The 19508-nt window shown below is 37.0% G+C and overlaps 3 protein-coding genes across 3 annotated transcripts; all 3 read left to right on the top strand.

Moving 5' to 3' along the window:
- Positions 1–6060: 6060 nt before the first annotated feature.
- Positions 6061–8687, top strand: LOC308681689 (toll-like receptor 4; the record flags this gene model as incomplete). The annotated part of the gene is made up of 3 exons (XM_081350772.1): positions 6061–6132; positions 6215–6381; positions 6467–8687. The coding sequence occupies 3 exons, from the start codon at positions 6061–6063 to the stop codon at positions 8685–8687; spliced, it is 2460 nt and encodes an 819-aa protein (XP_081206898.1).
- A 204-nt stretch (positions 8688–8891) lies between these two features.
- On the top strand, positions 8892–12367 carry tlr4bb (toll-like receptor 4b, duplicate b). Its single transcript, XM_081350895.1, has 3 exons — positions 8892–9064; positions 9817–9983; positions 10084–12367. Exons 1-3 carry the CDS (start codon positions 8978–8980, stop codon positions 12299–12301), a joined length of 2472 nt encoding a protein of 823 aa, XP_081207021.1. The 5' UTR covers positions 8892–8977; the 3' UTR covers positions 12302–12367.
- Positions 12368–13978: 1611 nt separating this feature from the next.
- ftr14l (finTRIM family, member 14-like) lies at positions 13979–17607 on the top strand (the record flags this gene model as incomplete). The annotated part of the gene is made up of 6 exons (XM_081350516.1): positions 13979–14377; positions 14701–14796; positions 15789–16022; positions 16129–16288; positions 16764–16823; positions 16922–17607. The coding sequence occupies 6 exons, from the start codon at positions 13979–13981 to the stop codon at positions 17440–17442; spliced, it is 1470 nt and encodes a 489-aa protein (XP_081206642.1). The 3' UTR covers positions 17443–17607.
- Between the last annotated feature and the right edge of the window lie 1901 nt (positions 17608–19508).

Below are 19508 nucleotides of genomic sequence, written 5' to 3'. Positions count from 1 at the left end.
CAGTAAAATATTCCTGAATAATCACTTATCATCCGATTAAAGTCGTGGCCACACTATCTCTGTGTCTGAAATTGCATACTTTTACTAGTAGGTAGGCTATTACATTTCATTTGAAACTTGCTTCGCAACCGTTAAATACTGTGTTCTTTAATATATAGCTAGTATGAATGTGTGTATGATTGCAATCCAGACTTACTACATCTGCCATATTGTCACTGTCATGTGACCAACAGCATCAGTTGCATCACTTCACTGCTAATCACATCCTCTCCAGTTACCTCATGGGATAGTAAGGGTGCTTCTCAATTCTTATTTGTGCATCCTCGTTTCCTCTCCTCGCTTCCTTTCCTCGCGTCTCAGCTCCGCCCCCTGTAGGATGCGAGGGAAGGCTGCAAGGAAAAGACGCGAGGACAGAGGGATCGAATGAAAGCTTTTTTTATACATTGGAATCCTTGATCACTCGAGCGTCACTTCAGCGCGTCATCAGCAGCGCTCAGAGGATCTGCCCTCATGTTGTTGAAATTTGTTTATTTAAGAAATTAATAATAAATAACAATAAAGAAAGATACCTTGTTGAAATATGTGAGATGTGTGGTTTATATAAACTGCAAAAGTAAAGTATAAATCAAAATTATTGTGACCGGTGTGAAGGGGGAGGAGAATTTATACGTGCGTCACGTTTTAGTCGATAAAACTCTTCCGCATAGGATGCACCTGTGTATCCTCGCTCATAACTCCTCAGGAAGCCTCTTCACTCCTCGATCCTCGACTCCTCGCGGTGCAATTAGAGAATTGAGATGTCCTTCAAGATGGCTGTGCTCGATCGGTTTCCGGGTCATAGGATGGAGGACGGAGGAGAGAGGAGACGAGGAGGGATATTGAGAAGCACCCCATATGTCCAGTGGATGCACACTTATCTCACCGGAAGTAGTATGTCATCCGGGCACGTCTTGCCTATTGTTTTAATACTATGAATTTGGACATTGTACTACTTTGCGTATACACTGTTTTTCATAAACTATTTAATTATGGAAGTAGGCATATTTGGATATGCCGTAGGCTTGTGCAACAGAAACCGATCTCTCACCGGTGCTACTTTCAAGTGTCTCATATCACTGCGCGGCCTCTTCCTCTTTCTCTCATACAAACACAACTAGAATAGGTAATTGGCGCCACCTTGCTTCTCACAATAGTTAAGTTAGCCTAAGAGAACTTCATTATTGTAATAGCTTGATGACAGCTATCATTAAATCATTTGATCCCTTGATAATATTGTGATGTTGTTTCAGCATTCAACTTGTTGCAATGGACTATTTATCTTAGCAGAAGCTTTAAACTAATCTACAAAAATCAACAATGTGCTTTAATGCCAAGTTTACACACACACACACACACACACACACACACACACACACACACACACACATACACACAAGGATTTTATCTTGGTGACTGGATCTTTCAATGCAGAAAAAAGTACAGACATTCATAGGGATATATACAGTAAAATGAGGGATATAGACAGTAAAATGGAATATAACAATAATTTAAAGGCAATACAATTAAATACAATAAAACCCAATACAGTAATAAAAAAATCTAGAATATACACAACGGACAGAATTCTATATGCAGATTTACAGTTATGTGCGTAATGGAAGTGTAGTATGTAGCCTACAGATGGAAAGTAGAATGAATGTACAGAGGTAGATAATAGGTTTATAATATATTTATATTATAGTCACACTATGAACAATAACATATAATATAATAACAAAACATATAATTTTGGCAGTTTTTAACTGTTCAGGACTTCAGGTGGAAGATTGCCTAAGGGAAAAAGCTGTTCTTGTGCCTGGCTCATTCTGGAGGTGTAAAATTCTTTGAGGTTGGGCGGGGGGCACCAATATTTCTCTCAGCAGTCCTGACTGTCCGTTGTAGTTTCCTTTTGTTTGATTTGGTGGCTGAAAAGCTAAACAGTTTTAAAACAGCCATGAATTGGTAATAAAAAATACATTTGAGAATGCTGAGGACATCTGCTGGTCTTTTTTTTTTTTATTGCAGTTGCATCACTCTAAACACAAGCAGCTAAAATAATGCTTGGGAAATTACAGCAAATTAATTTGCAAGGTATTGTTTATGCATTGTTGGAAAGAGTTAATTTGCAAGATGTGTACATATAATCATTGTGTCACGATTGATTCAATCAAAGCGAAAAAAGCCATGATCTGCAGCAGTCTTTTATTAAGAAAAACAAAACAAACATAAGAACAAGAACAAATCCAAACCAACTTAAATAATGACGAGAACAAATTAAGAACCAAACTAAACGGGATATATGGTGCGTTCAAATCCAACAAGATCGTATAGTTGAACACACATGAACGCCACCACAATGTCGTAAATACCAGTGGGGATCTTGGGATTTTCGGCCTGATCTTTACGAGTTGTGGGCGTGTCACTGAGAAACATGGCGGAATACCACAATAGCCTATGAAGTTATTTAGTTGTCAGGCTTTTCTATTTAGAGCGCAGTAAGCTAATTGCCTGCACAGAATATGATGGCATTATAATATAACAATGCAAAATGTAGCCTATAACGATAAAGTTGGCAGTGGCTTCATAAATTAATTTAAAACATAAAAAAACAAAGTACGTCATGATGCACATTTCTTTGTTCTTCATTTTCTAGAAAAAGAGTTTAAGAACCTTACTGTATTTTTGTGTAATTAATTAGTAAAGAGAAAGTACTCCGCCATCTCTTACCTCGACTAAAGTTACTTGAACGCACCTGCTTTCATAAACACGACTTCCCACCTTGTATGTACAAACTTCCCAGGAGGACTTGAACGCACCAATAAATTCACAGGCCAATGTGGGAGAAAACAAGGAACAAATCCGTTTCTAAGGCAATTAGGGAAACAGAAAGTAAACACAGAGAAGTAACAACAAAAACCAAGGGGAACAGAAATACATATCCGTGACAGAACCCCTACAGAAAACAAAGGTTACATTGTGTTGTTGTCAATGTGCAGGTCACACAGAAAAGTATATTATAATGGAGACATCTCTTTGGTCTAGTGATTAGGTGTCTTCACTTCTTTTACTGTGCGGCAGAGATGGTAGCACGGAATAAAGCCACTCATGCCACTCCGTTTCTGTCGCTGCTTTATTAGTTGTCCAACGCCGTGGCTACATATTGTCATATTCTAAGACAGCATTGCTAACCCTCCATGTTGTTTTTGCCGTAGTCCTACAAACACAATGTCATTGCCATGGAAACCAACACAGATATTCCAGAAAACTAAAGAGATACTGGACACACACATCAGATTTGAACAGATCTGATGTAGAGAGTAGTGACTGTCAATCATTTAGATCAGACTCAAGTTGGATACACAAATAGTCAGATATGAACTAACAATGTGAATGTAGTCTAAGATGGAGCCATAGGTAGTGAGGAAAACAATGGAGCTGAGGGGATGAAGGAGTCTGGTGGAGACGAAGGAGTGGAGGGATCAGGCGGAGATGTTAGGACGAGGGACCCTGCTGTAGCCAGAGGGATGACAGGCCATGATTGAGCCGATGGGTCGAAGGACAGAGGCAGAATCTTGGGCTCAGAGAGTCAAGGTGGAGCCGAATGGTTGGAGCTCTGAGGACCCCAATCCTGTGGATCTGGGTTAGCAAGTGGCTGTGGTCGTCCTGATAGAGCTGGAGGGCTGAGGAGAGCCGGTGGATCCAGAGGATGAGGCCCACTTCATCAACTGAGCACAACATCACCTTACAACTAGAAGAATCAGAAAGACCTTTATAAGTATGCTTGCACACACAGGACACACACATTTTTCTTTGTAAATGAAGCTTCCAGTGCACACATATAAATAAAACAAGAAGACCCATAATAATTAAAATTAAAGAATAAAAATATGACAAAGTATACAGAGTGAGGATAAGTCAGAATAATTTACATATGTGAACATATTTACAGTTTACAGTATTTTGGATAATAAATAGAAGTGAATTAACAAGATATTGCACTAAACAGTAGGAGCATTGCACTAAGAGAGGCATTGGGAGGCATTTAACTATTTAGGAAAGAGATGGCCTGTGGGAAGAAGCTGCTCCTGTGCCTAGATGTTCTAGTGTCCAGTGTTCTGAGTCACCAGTCGAACGGCAACAGTTCAAAGAGGTTGTGGCCAGAGTGAGTGGAGTCTGTGATGATTTTACCATATGCATCCCCAACGCACACACATGCAGAGGACAGAATAGGGATGATTAGGAGGCCATGATGATGGCTGAGGCCAATAGGCTTATACCCCTACTCTTTTTTTGTTATCTCATCCTACGGACAGTGCTATTTGACAGTATAGTGTCCCTATCATTATACTGGGGCGTTTTGACCCACACAGACAACAGGGTGAGCATCCCCTGCTGTCTTCACTAACACCTCTTTCCAGTAGCAACCTAGTTTTCCCAGGAAGACTGCCATCCAGGTACTGACCAGGTTTAGCTTCAGTGGGCTACTAGTCTAAGGTTACAGATAGCTGCTTGCATAATTCCCTGGTTTGTTCAGATATTGCTGGATGTAGTGCAGACCTGTTTGCTCGATAAACAAACCGAAGGGGGGCCCAGTGGTGTCCTTCAGGTGGGCCAGCACTAGTCTCTCAAATGACTTCATGACCGCAGATGTTAAAGCAACAGTTCTGTAGTCTTTCAGTCCTGTAATCTTGGGTTTCTTTGGGATGGGGATGATGGTGGAACATTTAAAGCAGGAAGGGATTTTGCGCAGCTCCAGAGATCTGTTGAAGATCTGGGTGGAGATGGGTGACAGCTGGTCTGACTATAGCTGTGCAGCATGATCAGGTAAGGCCTGATTTTCCTGATGTTATAAAGCTTGAGTCTGCATGACAGGCAGTTGAGATTCTGCAATGTAGAACTGGTTGTTGAATACTACCCCAAGATTCTCAACTGAGCTGGCTTGCTTTAGGCCATATGTCAACCAAAGCTTTTTCAGCAAGCTCCTCTGACAACACAGCTAGGGGTGCTTAAGATTGCTTTGGTTGCCATGACTGCTGCTTACTTAGTAGACTGATGGCAAACAAAATGTTCCTCCAAGCATTATTTTTCATATTAATATTGTGGTAGTCCTGGAATGTCATCTGGTACAGACATGGATACTCTGAGACCAGCAATATTAACTTCTTGCTAAATTAAAGTCATTTTACAAATAGAATGTGACAGTTGATTGGTGTGGTATTCGTCCTACCCCTTCTCCATTGTTTTTGGATGGCTGGGTAAAAATTGGCAGTGACGAACACCGTGTTTTACCCAAAGCTGAATATTTTCTTCTTTCGGTGACAGAAATACATTGCACTCCAATTGCAGCAATAAAAAAAAAAAAAAAAACTGACCACAGGAAAGAACACTTTGATGGACACAGTCTGTAGGCTAGCTTACATCACCTTAATGGGAACCAACAACTGGCTGGCAATCTGAATGAGTTCTGTTGTCGTTTGGACAGAGGCTGTCTCACACCCCATACCCACTCTGGCCTTTACTCCGCACAACCATCAACCCCTCTTGCTATACCTCCTCTGTCCGCTCATACTACTCAACCTGAATATATAATCTGTGTAGAGGATGTGTTGGCTCTTCAGGAAACAGAAGATCAGGAAAGCACCAGGCCCAGGCAATGTCTCACCCACCTGTCTGAATGTCTGTGCAGAGTTAGTCAAACCTACTCTTCTTTAATACTGTTATTGCTGGCCTTATAGGCTCAGAGGATCCAGAGTGCTTTGAATAAAAGTGTTGCCTATACAAATACATGCATAAAGTTGTCCTTATTAAACTTATATGAATTACAGAGGCAATTACAATACATCTATTCAGAAAGGTACTTCTTCATTCAAGATTTAACTAATTATGCATAAGCTTACTTCTCTATGACATCCTTTTTGCCCATAGTTCCCCATTGTTGAAAACCATGGCATTCGTTCCTCATATTCAATGATCTCAAACAAGGCTGGCTCACATTTTTATGACCGGATGAGATCACTCAAGATGAGTTTCTTTACTGTAAGTGCTTTCATGATTTTTTTTTCCATAGGTGCTGCTGGAGAATCATGCACTGAGGTAAGTTTTTTAAATCTGAATTAAAATATTTATTCTGCATTACTGTTGTGAAATGTTAACATTTATTTAACCATTTACTTAGATTACCGAGAATCTGCACTACTCATGCATGGGAAGAAACCTCAGCTACATACCACCAACTATTTCTCCATCAGTTCAAACTCTGGATTTCAGTTTTAATGTTTTGAAACACTTACAGAAGACTGTATTCCCGGTTTTGTCTTTTCTACGAGTCCTTGATCTGTCAAGGTAAGCAATGTTATTACCATCTAAATGTCTTGTTGTACAATGTCTTGTTCTATAAATAATATTGAATTTATGTATTTATTTTCAGATGCCACATCAAGCACATTGAAAATGATACTTTCTACAATGTAAATCAATTGACTACATTGATTCTCACTGGAAACCCTATTGCATATTTTGGACCTGGATGCTTGAATTTTTTACATAAACTACAAAGATTAGTTCTTGTGGATGTTGGTCTCGCATCCTTAGAGCTTCAAATGAATAACCTTACTAAGCTACAGGAACTTAGAATTGGAACAAATAACATCCAGTCCGTCTCTCTCCCTCCATTCATGAGCTCCTTTAAAGATTTCAGTTTACTTGATCTACATGCCAATAATATATCCATCATCAAAACTGATCACACTGTTGTGTTGCGACAGATTGGCAGAAACATGACTTTGATTCTCTCTAGGAATCCATTATTACACATTGAACCAGGAGCTTTCAAAGATGTTTATCTCAGAGAGCTGGATATTCGATCTGCCTTTGTTTCATTTGCTGCTCAGAAAGTTGGTCTAAAAGCTCTATATGGTCTTAATGTCAAAAGGCTGATGTTCGGAAAGAACAGGGATGATAACAAGATTTTCCCATCAGATTCAGACTATTTAGATGGCCTTTGCTCTATTTATTTTCGTGAGGTATATTATTACATAAAAGAAAGGCCTAGTGGGCAAATTAATATCTTTCGCTGTATGATTAACGCCACAATTGTAGCTGTGAAGGGTGGTCTAATTCGTGATATTGCGTATGTGCCATTTAATGAAATTAAGGAGATTTACTTTATTAACAATCAATTAGATACTGTGCCAGGTAAACTACTTTCACATCTTCATACTTTAGAAAAAGTAGTATTTACACAAAACGTTGCAACCCAAGTTGAATCCTTTATAGACATGCCTAAGCTTCAGTATGTGGATCTGAGTTCAAACCAAATTACATTACCATCATGCTGCTCAGAAATTGTGTTGGACACTCATCGAATCAGGTATCTAAATCTGAGTTTAAATCCACAAATCGGTCTTTCTGTTCCAGCATTTGATAGACTTGATTCCCTTGAAATTCTAGATTTTCATCATACAAGGGTTGTAGGTATGGGACACCTTTCACTTTTGTCTAACTTACAGTATTTGAGGTATCTAGATGTTTCTTATTCCAGTATCACTTTTGCTAACATATATTGCTTTTATGGACTGAGCAGTCTTAATGTTCTCAAGATGGCTGGCAATCATTTTCAGGGTGATGTAATAAGATATTTATTTAATAATCTCACAGTTCTAGAGCACCTTGACATGTCATACTGTCGTATGGTAGAGTTTCACCCAAGCTCTTTTAAAAATCTTAAAAGACTTAGACTTTTGAATCTGAGAGGAAACAATTTAATGACTATAGATTTTCTTATCCACCCAAACCTGAAACAATTAACATCATTTTATGTTGATAAAAACAGCATTACTAGCATCCCATTTCAAGTTCTCCAAAAGTTGCCCGCAAACCTTTCAGAGTTTGATTTGTCCTCCAACCCCATTGATTGTTCCTGCTCCCAGACTGATTTTATATTGTGGATCATCCAAAATCAGAACATTTTGAAGCAATCAGAAAATATTTTCTGCAAAACCTTGTCACCAAGCTCAGATTTTAGAGCAGTGGACTTTGACATTGACAGCTGTGTGCACAAGAAAAGACTCACAATTGTTCTATCATTATGTTTTGTTTTATTAGTAGTTGTGCTATCAGTCTTGGCTTATAGGTTCCAGTTTTATCTTCAGTATTGCTGTATTCTACTGAGAGGCTACAGATCACCTGGACAACAAGAATGTTCCTATGATGCATTTGTGATTTTCTCCAGCTATGATGAAGTCTGGGTCATGAATGAACTGATGGAGAATCTGGAGAACGGGGTTCCACCTATTCATCTTTGCCTTCACATGCGAGACTTTCAAGCAGGGAAGTCTATCACGTCCAACATTATTGATGAAGGAATAATGGGCAGTCGTAAAGTCATTGTGGTTGTGTCTCAACACTTCATTGATAGCGCCTGGTGTCGCTTTGAGTTTGAATTAGCTCAGTCCCGGTTTATGATGGAACGCAATGCCAACATCATCATCGTCATTCTGGAAGATGTGGAAGAGACGAAGACTAAGAAAGTGTTTGGTCTTCATAAGCATCTGAAAAAGAACACGTACCTGAAGTGGAGCAGGGACCCTTTGAGTAACATGAGATTCTGGATACGGCTCAGGAGAGCTATTATTGCCACTAAACAATAATATTACATTTACTTTGGATATATTATGTTTTGAATAAATAAACTTTTGCACAATCTTAAGAAGATTTATTGCATTTTATGTTTCTCAACCATTTTTCACAGATTAAAGTTAGTGCTCCTTTAAAATACTGCAAGTAAAGGGCTTTCTACTCACCATGGGAATGCACTTTAAATATGAATAACTTCCCTTTTGAAACAAAAAGAAGAAGTCAGAGTTGCTTGCAAGCATGCAGTACTTTGACAATAGAGTATTAACAGATTTATATTAAATGGTATGTGCTTTATATCACAATGATCTTATCATATCGTGAACAGATTATTTTCCTAAGCTCAATCTGGATTCTTGTGAATGCTAGAGAAGGACAGGAATGTACTACGGTAAGAACAATACATATAGTTCATATATGTGCTTTAAGGCTTCTTAGAGAATACTATTTGTTTATGTGAGTGTTTATGTATTGTTATTTTGATCGAAGGTTATAGTATTATAAACATGCTGGACTTCTGAACTTATTTTGTATTTTTTGATGCTCAGGTTCTTTTCATTATATTATATTATATTATATTATATAATATTATATTATATTATATTATATTATATTTTATTATATGATATTATATAATATTATATTATATTATATTATATTATATTATATTATATTATATTATATTATATTATATTATATTATATTATATTATATTATATTATATTATATTATATTATATTATATTATATTATATTATTAGTCGTTTATAATTAGCCTCATTTTCTAAGGGAAGGGAAAGGGAAAATTCAGATCGTATGTAGAAATGCACTTTTTCAGAGATTTTCTATCTATCTATCTATCTATCTATCTATCTATCTATCTATCTATCTATCTATCTATCTATCTATCTATCTATCTATCTATCTATCTATCTATCTATCTATCTATCTATCTATCTATCTATCTATCTGTCTGTCTGTCTGTCTGTCTGTCTGTCTGTCTGTCTGTCTGTCTGTCTGTCTGTCTATTTATCTTATAGAAAAGTAAACAGGCCTTAGGATCTCTCAGACAGAAAAAAATCAGAAATACCAAATGTTTAAAAAAAACTCAAAAAGGGTTATTGTGTCTTTGTTTCATTAATAGATAATAAAGAACATGGAATACTCGTGTTCTGGAAGAAATCTGACTCACATTCCCAGCAGTCTTCCCTTCACTGTGACTTATCTGGATTTCAGTTTCAATTTCTTGAACTCTTTACATAAGTGTGTATTTCCTATATTGTTAAATTTGCAAGTTTTGGACCTCACAAGGTAAACTAATGCTACTGATCATTAATCATAGTGCATTACAATTTAAAAATGTTAACTATTTTACAGTAATGTACTAATTTTTAATCTTCTGTGATTTCAGATGCCACATCAAGCACATTGAATATGATACTTTCTACAATGTGAAGAATTTGACTACTTTGATCCTCACTGGAAACCCTATTACATATTTTGGACCTGGATGCTTGAATTCTTTACATAAACTACAGAGATTAGTTCTTGTGGATGTTGGTCTTGCATCCTTACAGCTTCAAATGAATAACCTTACTAAGCTACAGGAATTTAAAGTTGGAACAAATAACATCCAGTCCGTCTCTCTCCCTCCATTCATGAGCTCTTTTAAAGATTTCAGTTTACTTGATCTACATGCCAATAATATATCCATCATCAAAACTGATCACACTGTTGTGTTGCGAAAGATTGGCAGAAACATGACTTTGATTCTCTCTAGGAATCCATTATTACACATTGAACCAGGAGCTTTCAAAGATGTTTATCTCAGAGAGCTTCACATACAAGCTGCCTTTGTTTCATTAAATGCACAAAATGGGTGTCTAAAAGCTCTTACTGGTCTCAGTGTGGATAAGTTGTTCATTGGAAGTTACAGAATGCAATGGAAAATCGAGGTGTCAGATTCTAATTATCTTGATGGTCTTTGTTCAGTTAATTTCAATGAAATATATCTTATTCAGAAAGAATTCTCTGATTCTGAAATGCACTTGTTCCCTTGTATGATCAATGCGACAAAAATCACACTGAAAATTGGATATATAAAAAGAATGGAACATGTTCCATTTCACCGTCTTAAGGAACTGTATTTAGGTCCCACTAAATTATCTACTGTACCAGATGTTTCACACATACCAAGCTTAGAAAAACTGGTGGTGAAGAATACTGTGCCTATATCCTTTATTGGTATTGGTATTGGTGTCAGTGACCTGTCTCTTCTTCATGTAGATTTGAGTGGAAACTTTTTGATTTTGAAGGACTGCTGTTACCAATTTTTTCCAAGAGCACCAAATGTTAAATTCTTGAATCTTAGTCAAAACTCAGAGATAGGGATGGTTAATAAGCCATTTTCTGGACTTGAATTACTTGAAGTGTTGGATCTCCACCATACAAAACTAGTCATAGTTTTTTACTTTGGATTTTTACAAGGTCTAAAAAATTTAAAGTATTTGGATATTTCCTACACAAGTATTACTTTAACAACGTACATGATTTTTCGGGACCAACAAAATTTGACTGTGCTTAAAATGGCGGGAATCAGTTTCGGTGGAGATATATTGAGATATCTCTTACAAAATCTTACACATTTGGAAGTTCTTGACATCTCACACTGTGGCATCGAAGAAATCTCCAGGACATCTTTTACTGGCACACAGGAACTCAGGCATTTATATTTAAGTAAAAACAAGTTGATGATTTTGGACTTTCTGTCCCAACCAGAGCTGAACCATCTTACATCAATTTATATCGATAAGAACAGCGTGACTAGCATCCCACTTGATGTTCTCCAAAAGTTGCCCACAAACCTTTCAGAGTTTGATTTGTCCTCCAACCCCATCGATTGTTCCTGCTCCCAGACTGATTTTATATTGTGGATCATCCAAAATCAGAACATTTTGAAGAAATCAGAAAATATTTTCTGCAAAACCTTGTCACCAAGCTCAGATTTTAGAGCAGTGGACTTTGACATTGACAGCTGTGTGCACAAGAAAAGACTCACAATTGTTCTATCATTATGTTTTGTTTTATTAGTAGTTGTGTTGTCAGTCTTGGCTTATAGGTTCCAGTTTTATCTTCAGTATTGCTGTATTCTTCTGAGAGGCTACAGATCACCTGGACAACAAGAATGTTCCTATGATGCATTTGTGATTTTCTCCAGCTATGATGAAGTCTGGGTCATGAATGAACTGATGGAGAATCTGGAGAACGGTGTTCCACCTATTCATCTTTGCCTTCACATGCGAGACTTTCAAGCAGGGAAGTCTATCACGTCCAACATTATTGATGAAGGAATAATGGGCAGTCGTAAAGTCATTGTGGTTGTGTCTCAACACTTCATTGATAGCGCCTGGTGTCGCTTTGAGTTTGAATTAGCTCAGTCCCGGTTTATGATGGAACGCAATGCCAACATCATCATCGTCATTCTGGAAGATGTGGAAGAGACGAAGACTAAGAAAGTGTTTGGTCTTCATAAGCATCTGAAAAAGAACACATACTTGAAGTGGAGCAGGGACCCTTTGAGTAACATGAGATTCTGGATACGGCTCAGGAGAGCTGTTACAAAGCAATAATCTGAGCATGTATACAGTTAATGTGAATGTATTAAATTTGATCAAATAAACTGAAACTTTTTTATTTAAACTAAGAATCTGAAGATAGCACATTTTATTTCGTAGTCAATCATTTTTCACAGGGCTGTAATGCTATTGTTTGCTGTGAAAACAGCACATAGGCTTTGAGATCATCTTGGCAATGCACTTGAAGCAAAAGGGAGAAGTGAAAGTTGCATGCACAATACAGTGTAAACAGATCTTTATCAAACACTATTGTGTTTTGTGGTCAAATAGATTTAAGCCCCACAACTCATGAATGTGTTACTGGAAACACTGATGTGTACATTTGTAAAATAAAATTCCATAAATAGCAACAGAAAAGTTCCTAGTTTAGTGTATGATGACTCTATAGCTGAATTTCCAATCTTCTGACTGTCGCTTGTTGTTTTTCTCCTCATTACGTAATAGTTTCACATATCTCTACCTCTATCTGAACTTCAAAGTTCACATACAAATTTTAATGAAAGAATTTTAACTTTACATTTTTGGCATTTCAAAAGTCATGTCCATTATATCGACGATGATGTTGTGAGCAATTTAACTACTTTGATTCTCACAGGAAACCGTGTCACACATTTTGAAACTGGATGCTTGAATACTGTATAAATTAAAAAAAATTGACATTTGATGTAGGCCTAGATGTGGAAATAAATTAAATTACTGGTCTGTGTTATCAAAATGACTTTAAACTGTTGCATGTAGGCATGATTTAAGTGGACAATTTTATTAATTAAATATTATTAAGTTTATATAAGGAAATGTAGCTTTTATTTTACTATACGTGGCTATTGAATGCTTTATTCTTCACTCTCAGAAAAAAAAGGTACAAAAGCTGTCGCTGTGGTGGTACCTTTTCAAAAGGTACACTTTTTTTTTACCCAAAGAGTACATATTAGTCCCTACCTTTGAGGCGACCACCACAGCGACAGCTTTTGTAGGCCTACCTTTTTTTCTGAGAGTGTTGGTTGATGAATGTTCTACGGTGTGCAATTATTTAAGTTTAGGCTATTATTTAAGTAAATGCTGCTAAAGTAGTTCCAGGCAGGTCTTGACCGCATTACAGTTCCATATCACTTCGCTAAATCATTATTTTAGTTATTGCGGTCCTTAGCTGCAGCTTACAACAGCAAAAGAACCAAAACCCACAAAGACACTGACCAAGCAAATATATAACAAACAATATGATACAAATGACAAGCTATATCAATGTTTCCCCCTCAAAATCACATTTATTAATCTATTGAAAGCACGCTCTCTTTCTCCAGCTCTCTCTTCTACAAACACAAACAGCATATATGCTTCGCGTCGTCACATTATTTTTTTAATAATCGGACCATCGTCAATTTTTCCCTATTTAACCACTGGAGGAAACTTACAGGCACTTTACTCGTTTACTGTCAACAAAAGGGCCTTTGTACAAAGATGTTTTACAATGTTTATGTTACAACATTCACATTTTTGCTTTTCTTTGTTCTGACATCAGCTGTCACAGGAGATGTCAGCATCTAACCTGCTAAACTGGTTTATCACACACGGTTCACATTCCTCTATATAATGAATGTGTTTGTACAGTTTCATTGAAACTACTTTTTACCCCACAAGCTAGTCTTTGGATTATGCCGAGAGAGCTTTAACATGTCTCGGAGCAGTACAGCAAACCAAAGCCGATACAGCACTCTGGAGAAACCCAGACGCAATGGAAGATACAGCAGCTCCAGCAGCCGGAACAGCTCCAGAGAAGTGCTGTGTGATTTCTGTCTGGCAAAGAAGAACAAGGCAGTGAAGTCATGTCTGACGTGCTTAACCTCATTTTGTGAGACGCATCTCCAGGCTCATTATGAGTATCCAGCTCTCATGAAGCACAAACTGGTGGCAGCAACAGGGCAACTGCGTGAGAAGATCTGCGCTGAACATGATAAACTTCTGGAGGTTTTCTGTCGTTCTGATCAAGCATGTGTTTGCGTTTTGTGTATCATGGAGGAACACAAAAAACATGATATTGTTTCAGCAGCAGCTGAAAGGACAGAGAAGCAGGTGAGCTCATCAACAGAAAGAACAAAATGACTCATGCCATGAAGAACCGTAGGCTATATATGCTTTTAAACTTAATCATGATGATCATTGATAAACAAGTCAATATTTAGTGCTTTCAATTGGTTGGAAGATTAAAGGGATAGCACAAAAATGACAATTCTGTCATCATTTGCTCACCCTCAAGTTGTTCCAAACCTGTATGAATTCTGAACACAAAAGAAGATATTAATTTAGAACAACTTAAGGGTGAGAAAATGACAGAACTTTCATTTTTGGGTGAACTATCCCTTTGACAGTCCAGTGTGTCACAAATTTTTCAACAGAAACAGCTTGGAGCGAAACTGATGATTTCACAGCAGAAGATTGAGGAAAGGTCGAAGAAATGGCAAGATCTCAGGCAGGCAGTGGCATCCATAAAAGTAAGAATTTTAGAAAATAATTGGGAAGAATCCTCTGTTTATATCTATTATGTCACTTAATTAGCCTACTCATAAAATGCTGTTACGCTGACTTGCCCACAGCAATGTACAATACCATATTACATGTGTATTTCTGTTTTATATTATTAAATTAAACATTTTACAATAAGGTTCTAGGCTATTTGCTCCAATTAGTCAATAATTTAGGCCAGGGTTTCCAAAACAGCGAGGAAACTGCTGGGGGCTTGAGAGTTGATGAAAACCTAATAATTAATTATTTTCATAGAAATGTAAAATTAAAATGAATAAGTATAGGCTACTTAAAAAATAGGCTATCATTACTCCAGTCTTCAGAGTCACATGATCATTCAGAAATCATTCTAGTATGCTGATTTGATGCTCAAGAAACATTTATTATTTTTATTATTGTTATTATTATCAAAACAGTTGTGCTACTTAATATTTTTGTCAAAACCGTGATACGTTTTTAGGATTGTTTGATGAATAGAAAGTTTGGAAGAACATCATTTATTTGAAATAGAAATATTTTGTAACATTACAAATGTCTTTACTGACACTCAATTTAATGCATACTTTGGGGCCGTTCACACAGAACGTGTTTTTCCATTCCACTGCGCCATTTTTTTTTTTATGTAAACACCCGCTAGACGGACGTCTTTCGTCTTGCAGTGCCTCGCGCATGACACATCATTCCAAAAAAACTATTAAAATAAGTTGAGACCTTGCTGTTTTTCCCCATTCCACAAAAACACATTCTGTGTGAACCGGCCCTTACTGAATAAAAGTATTATTATTATTATTTAATGTACTGACCCCATTTGAATAGTAGTGTATATATATTTAAACATATGTTTTTCATCTGCAGTGAGAGAAGTGCTCTGCACTTGTTCCATCTCTGTTTGATAGGTATTGTAAATGAGATCTGTGAATGTGCAGGCCCTATCTCATCTATGGTGTTTTTCTCATTCCAGCACTCATCTCAGAGTGTGTTGGATGAAAACGAGCGTATTTTCACTGAACTGCTGCGGGCACTAGAGAGGAGGCATGGAGAAGTGAAGGAGATGATCCGAGCCCAGGAAACCCTTCTGCTGACACGTGCAGAGGGACACCTGGCCAGGCTGGAGGAGGAGATTACATTACTAAGAAAGAAACATAATGACCTGGAGCAGCTGTCCCAATCCGATGATCATATCCACTTCTTGCAGGTATTGTTGAAAAAGTGCTGTGACCCATAAGCTCATTTGATTTTTTTGTTAAACTGATCCCTACTACAGTACGATAAAATAACATTTCTGCTTTCCCCCCCTATAGAGCTGGCAGTCTCTTTCTGCTCCTTCTGGATATGAAGACTTGTCCAAGGTGACATTAGCCCCTCACCACACATTTGACAATGCAAAGAAAGCCATCTCTGACCTGAAAGTGCAATTAGAAGACATAAGCAAGGAAGAAATGATCAAAATCTCATCAGCAGGTGCTTAAAACTCTTGTATTACAAATATATAACGTATATATACACACGTAATGTGTTTGTGTGTGTGTGTGTGTGTGTGTGTGTGTGCACATACACAGCACAGGTATATGTATACACTACCATTCAAAAGTCAGTAAGATTTTTTCAAATGTTTTTGAAAGAAGTCTCTTATGCTCATAAGGCTGCACTTTTCTGACAAAAAAATGCAGTAAAAACAGCAATATTGTGAAATATTATTACAATTAAAATGATCTCTATTTGAATATATATATTTTAAAATGTAATTTATTCCTGTGATGGCAAAGCTGAATTTTTCAGCATCATTACTCCAGTTTTCAGTGTCACATGATCCTTCAGAAATCAATGCATTATATATATATATATATATATATATATATATATATATATATATATATATATATATATATATATATATTATTATTATTTTTTTTACACATATGTTTTTCATCTGCAGTAAAGGAGGTTAAAATTCTCCAGACTGTGGACCCAGCAAAAAGGGAGGACTTCTTAGAATGTAAGTTTATAATCAATAATCAACAGTGAGACAAAAGTTTTGTATAGAGACACATTTCTTTATGGTGGTTAATTTAACAACACCCTTTCTCGATCTAGATTTCTGCCAGCCCTCAACAGATCCTTCAACAGCCCACCCGAACCTGCACCTATCAGACAAAAACACAGTGGTGCGGATGAGCAACGAGCCGAAGTCGTACCCGGAGCATCCCGATCGCTTCCAATACTGGCAGCAGGTGCTGTGTAAGGAAGGTCTGGCTGGCGGTCGCTACTACTGGGAAGTGGACTGGAGTGGCACAGAAATAGACATTGCTGTGACTTACAGAGGGATTCAGAGGAAAGGAAATGACAAGGCTGGCAGCTTTGGGGGGAATGACAAGTCTTGGAGTTTGTACTGCTCTGAATCCAAGTACTCCTTTGTACACAACAACAAAAGCACCACTATATCTGTCCCCAGTTCCTCCAGGATAGGGGTGTATGTAGACTATGAGGCGGGAACAGTGGCATTTTATAGTGTGTCTGACAAAATGAAGCTTCTGTATAAGGTTCAAACTAAATTTACTGAACCCCTCTACCCTGGCCTTGGAGTCTGGGGTTACGGAACTACAGTGCGACTGTAAATATAGAGATACGTTTGTTTGCTGAATGTTTGATCAGCATGTGGTTGTCATATATTTATCTTATCTAATTGATCATTTTAGTCAGTTCAGTGAGAACAGGAAGTGAGTCACTTTGCTTCCCTCTTTGGACATCTGCATCGAAATAAAATATGAATCACTGACCTCATTCTGACATGTATCAGTCGCTATATCAGTTATCACTATCAGCAGTGGGCCAACTTAGAAAATAGCAAAACGTTGATTTTTCCCCTCAAATATAAATCGGAAATTAGCTTATTGATTTATTTATAATGTCTTGGTTCCAAATACTCAAGACCAGGCGTGTCCAATCCTGCTCCTGGAGGGCCACTGTCCTGCAGAGTTCAACTCCACCCCCAATTAAACACACCCGAACCAGTTAATCAAGGTCTTGCATTCTGGAACCTTCCAGGCAGGTGAGTTCAGGCAAGTTGAGCTAAACTCTAGGACAATGACCCTCCAGGGCCGAGTTTGGACACCCCTCTAGACTGCCACTCCATTCCCCATCAAAAACACAGAGACTGGGTATATTTTGTGTACATAGTTGATATAAGGATTAACAATGACAAGTTTCACCTGTGAATCCTTCACTATGATGTGTTACTTGTTTTATGATTCCATTACAATATAAAACAATACAGTATGTTTATCATAGGGCAAAAAACAAACTGTCTTTTATTACACTTCTGAAATCATTTTAATCAAATAAAAATGCGTGGTTACACTTTATTTTAAGGTGTCATACAGTGTAATTATATATTTAAGTACTGAGTAATAATAATTAACTATATGTACTTACTAGGGTTAGGCTAGGATTTGGTTGATGGTTAATTGCATGTAATTATGCATAATTTACTCTTATTACTCTGGTAAGTACACGTAAGCTATGCATTGGCCTTCTGTTTTTAGTCAAACGTCCAGATGTGGGAAACATAATGGTATATCTCTCCACTAGATGGAGCCATTCCAAACTTGTTGAAAGTTCTAATTTGTCATACTAATTTTCACAGTAATACTGAGCTAGGCAACTTTGGAGTTGTTTTATCTTGAATTTGCACGTTTTAAAATTGATTGCAATGACCGATATGACTAAGTCTACATCATTGTGAGGCTTAAGAAATATTTATATGCTCAGAACGAGACAAACTTTTCACAATCAATATCAACATTCACAAGTCTGTTTTTATGACTCATACATCACTCATTCTTCTGACCACATGTTCTTATCCATGAATATTATTTTCATCATACGCACCATATCATCAGCCGGTTATGTCAGAATATCAAAAGAACAAAGAACATGTTGATGGTGAAGAAACACGCAGAAACGTGAACATTGATAAGGATCGCTATTATGCAGCAGTGGACTGAGATACTGTTTCAGCAGTTGCACAACTATGAAAGTGTGTTGTCTTCAGATTGGCTGTTGTGGGAAATAGTAGAAAAAGGAACTGTATTTAATTACTTGTGAAATACAGCCTAGTTTTGTTTTTATAGGCTATTCTGTGAAATGTATAGCTCTGAATAAAGTACAAATTGTGCATTGTGAAAACTCTATACTACTTTTTTTTTTTTTGCTCTCTGATAATAAATACTCAATATGTCTGACAAATAGACAGAATACGTTTGGTAACAGCTATTCTGAAAATCTGACCAACCCAGTCAACAGGATAATATAGTGCCAGATGTGATGCTTGTCGGATAAAAATTGCTTCTTAAACAAGATGAGCAATGCGTTGAACATTACATCAACAGTAGCACATCTTATCAGAAGGGAACTCATATCAGAATGTACTAAAACTTTAATATAATTGTTTTAAATCATGGGAAGTACATTTTGTCTGGCAAAAAACATATCAGCATGTACAACCTCTTTATTAAATACAAGTAGCACATTTTGTTAAACTATTATGATAATCATATGTTCATACAGCAAGATTATTTGTATATTTTTATTATTTTTTATTTACTTACATTTAATGTTTTGTAATGTAAAGGTATCTCAACTTTGTTGCACTCATCGGACACCAGCTTTTCAAGACATCAGC

This window comes from Scardinius erythrophthalmus (assembly GCF_964197995.2).
Source record: "Scardinius erythrophthalmus genome assembly, chromosome: 21".
Taxonomy (NCBI): Eukaryota; Metazoa; Chordata; class Actinopteri; order Cypriniformes; family Leuciscidae; genus Scardinius; species Scardinius erythrophthalmus.
This window is presented reverse-complemented; position numbering and strand designations above follow the sequence as displayed.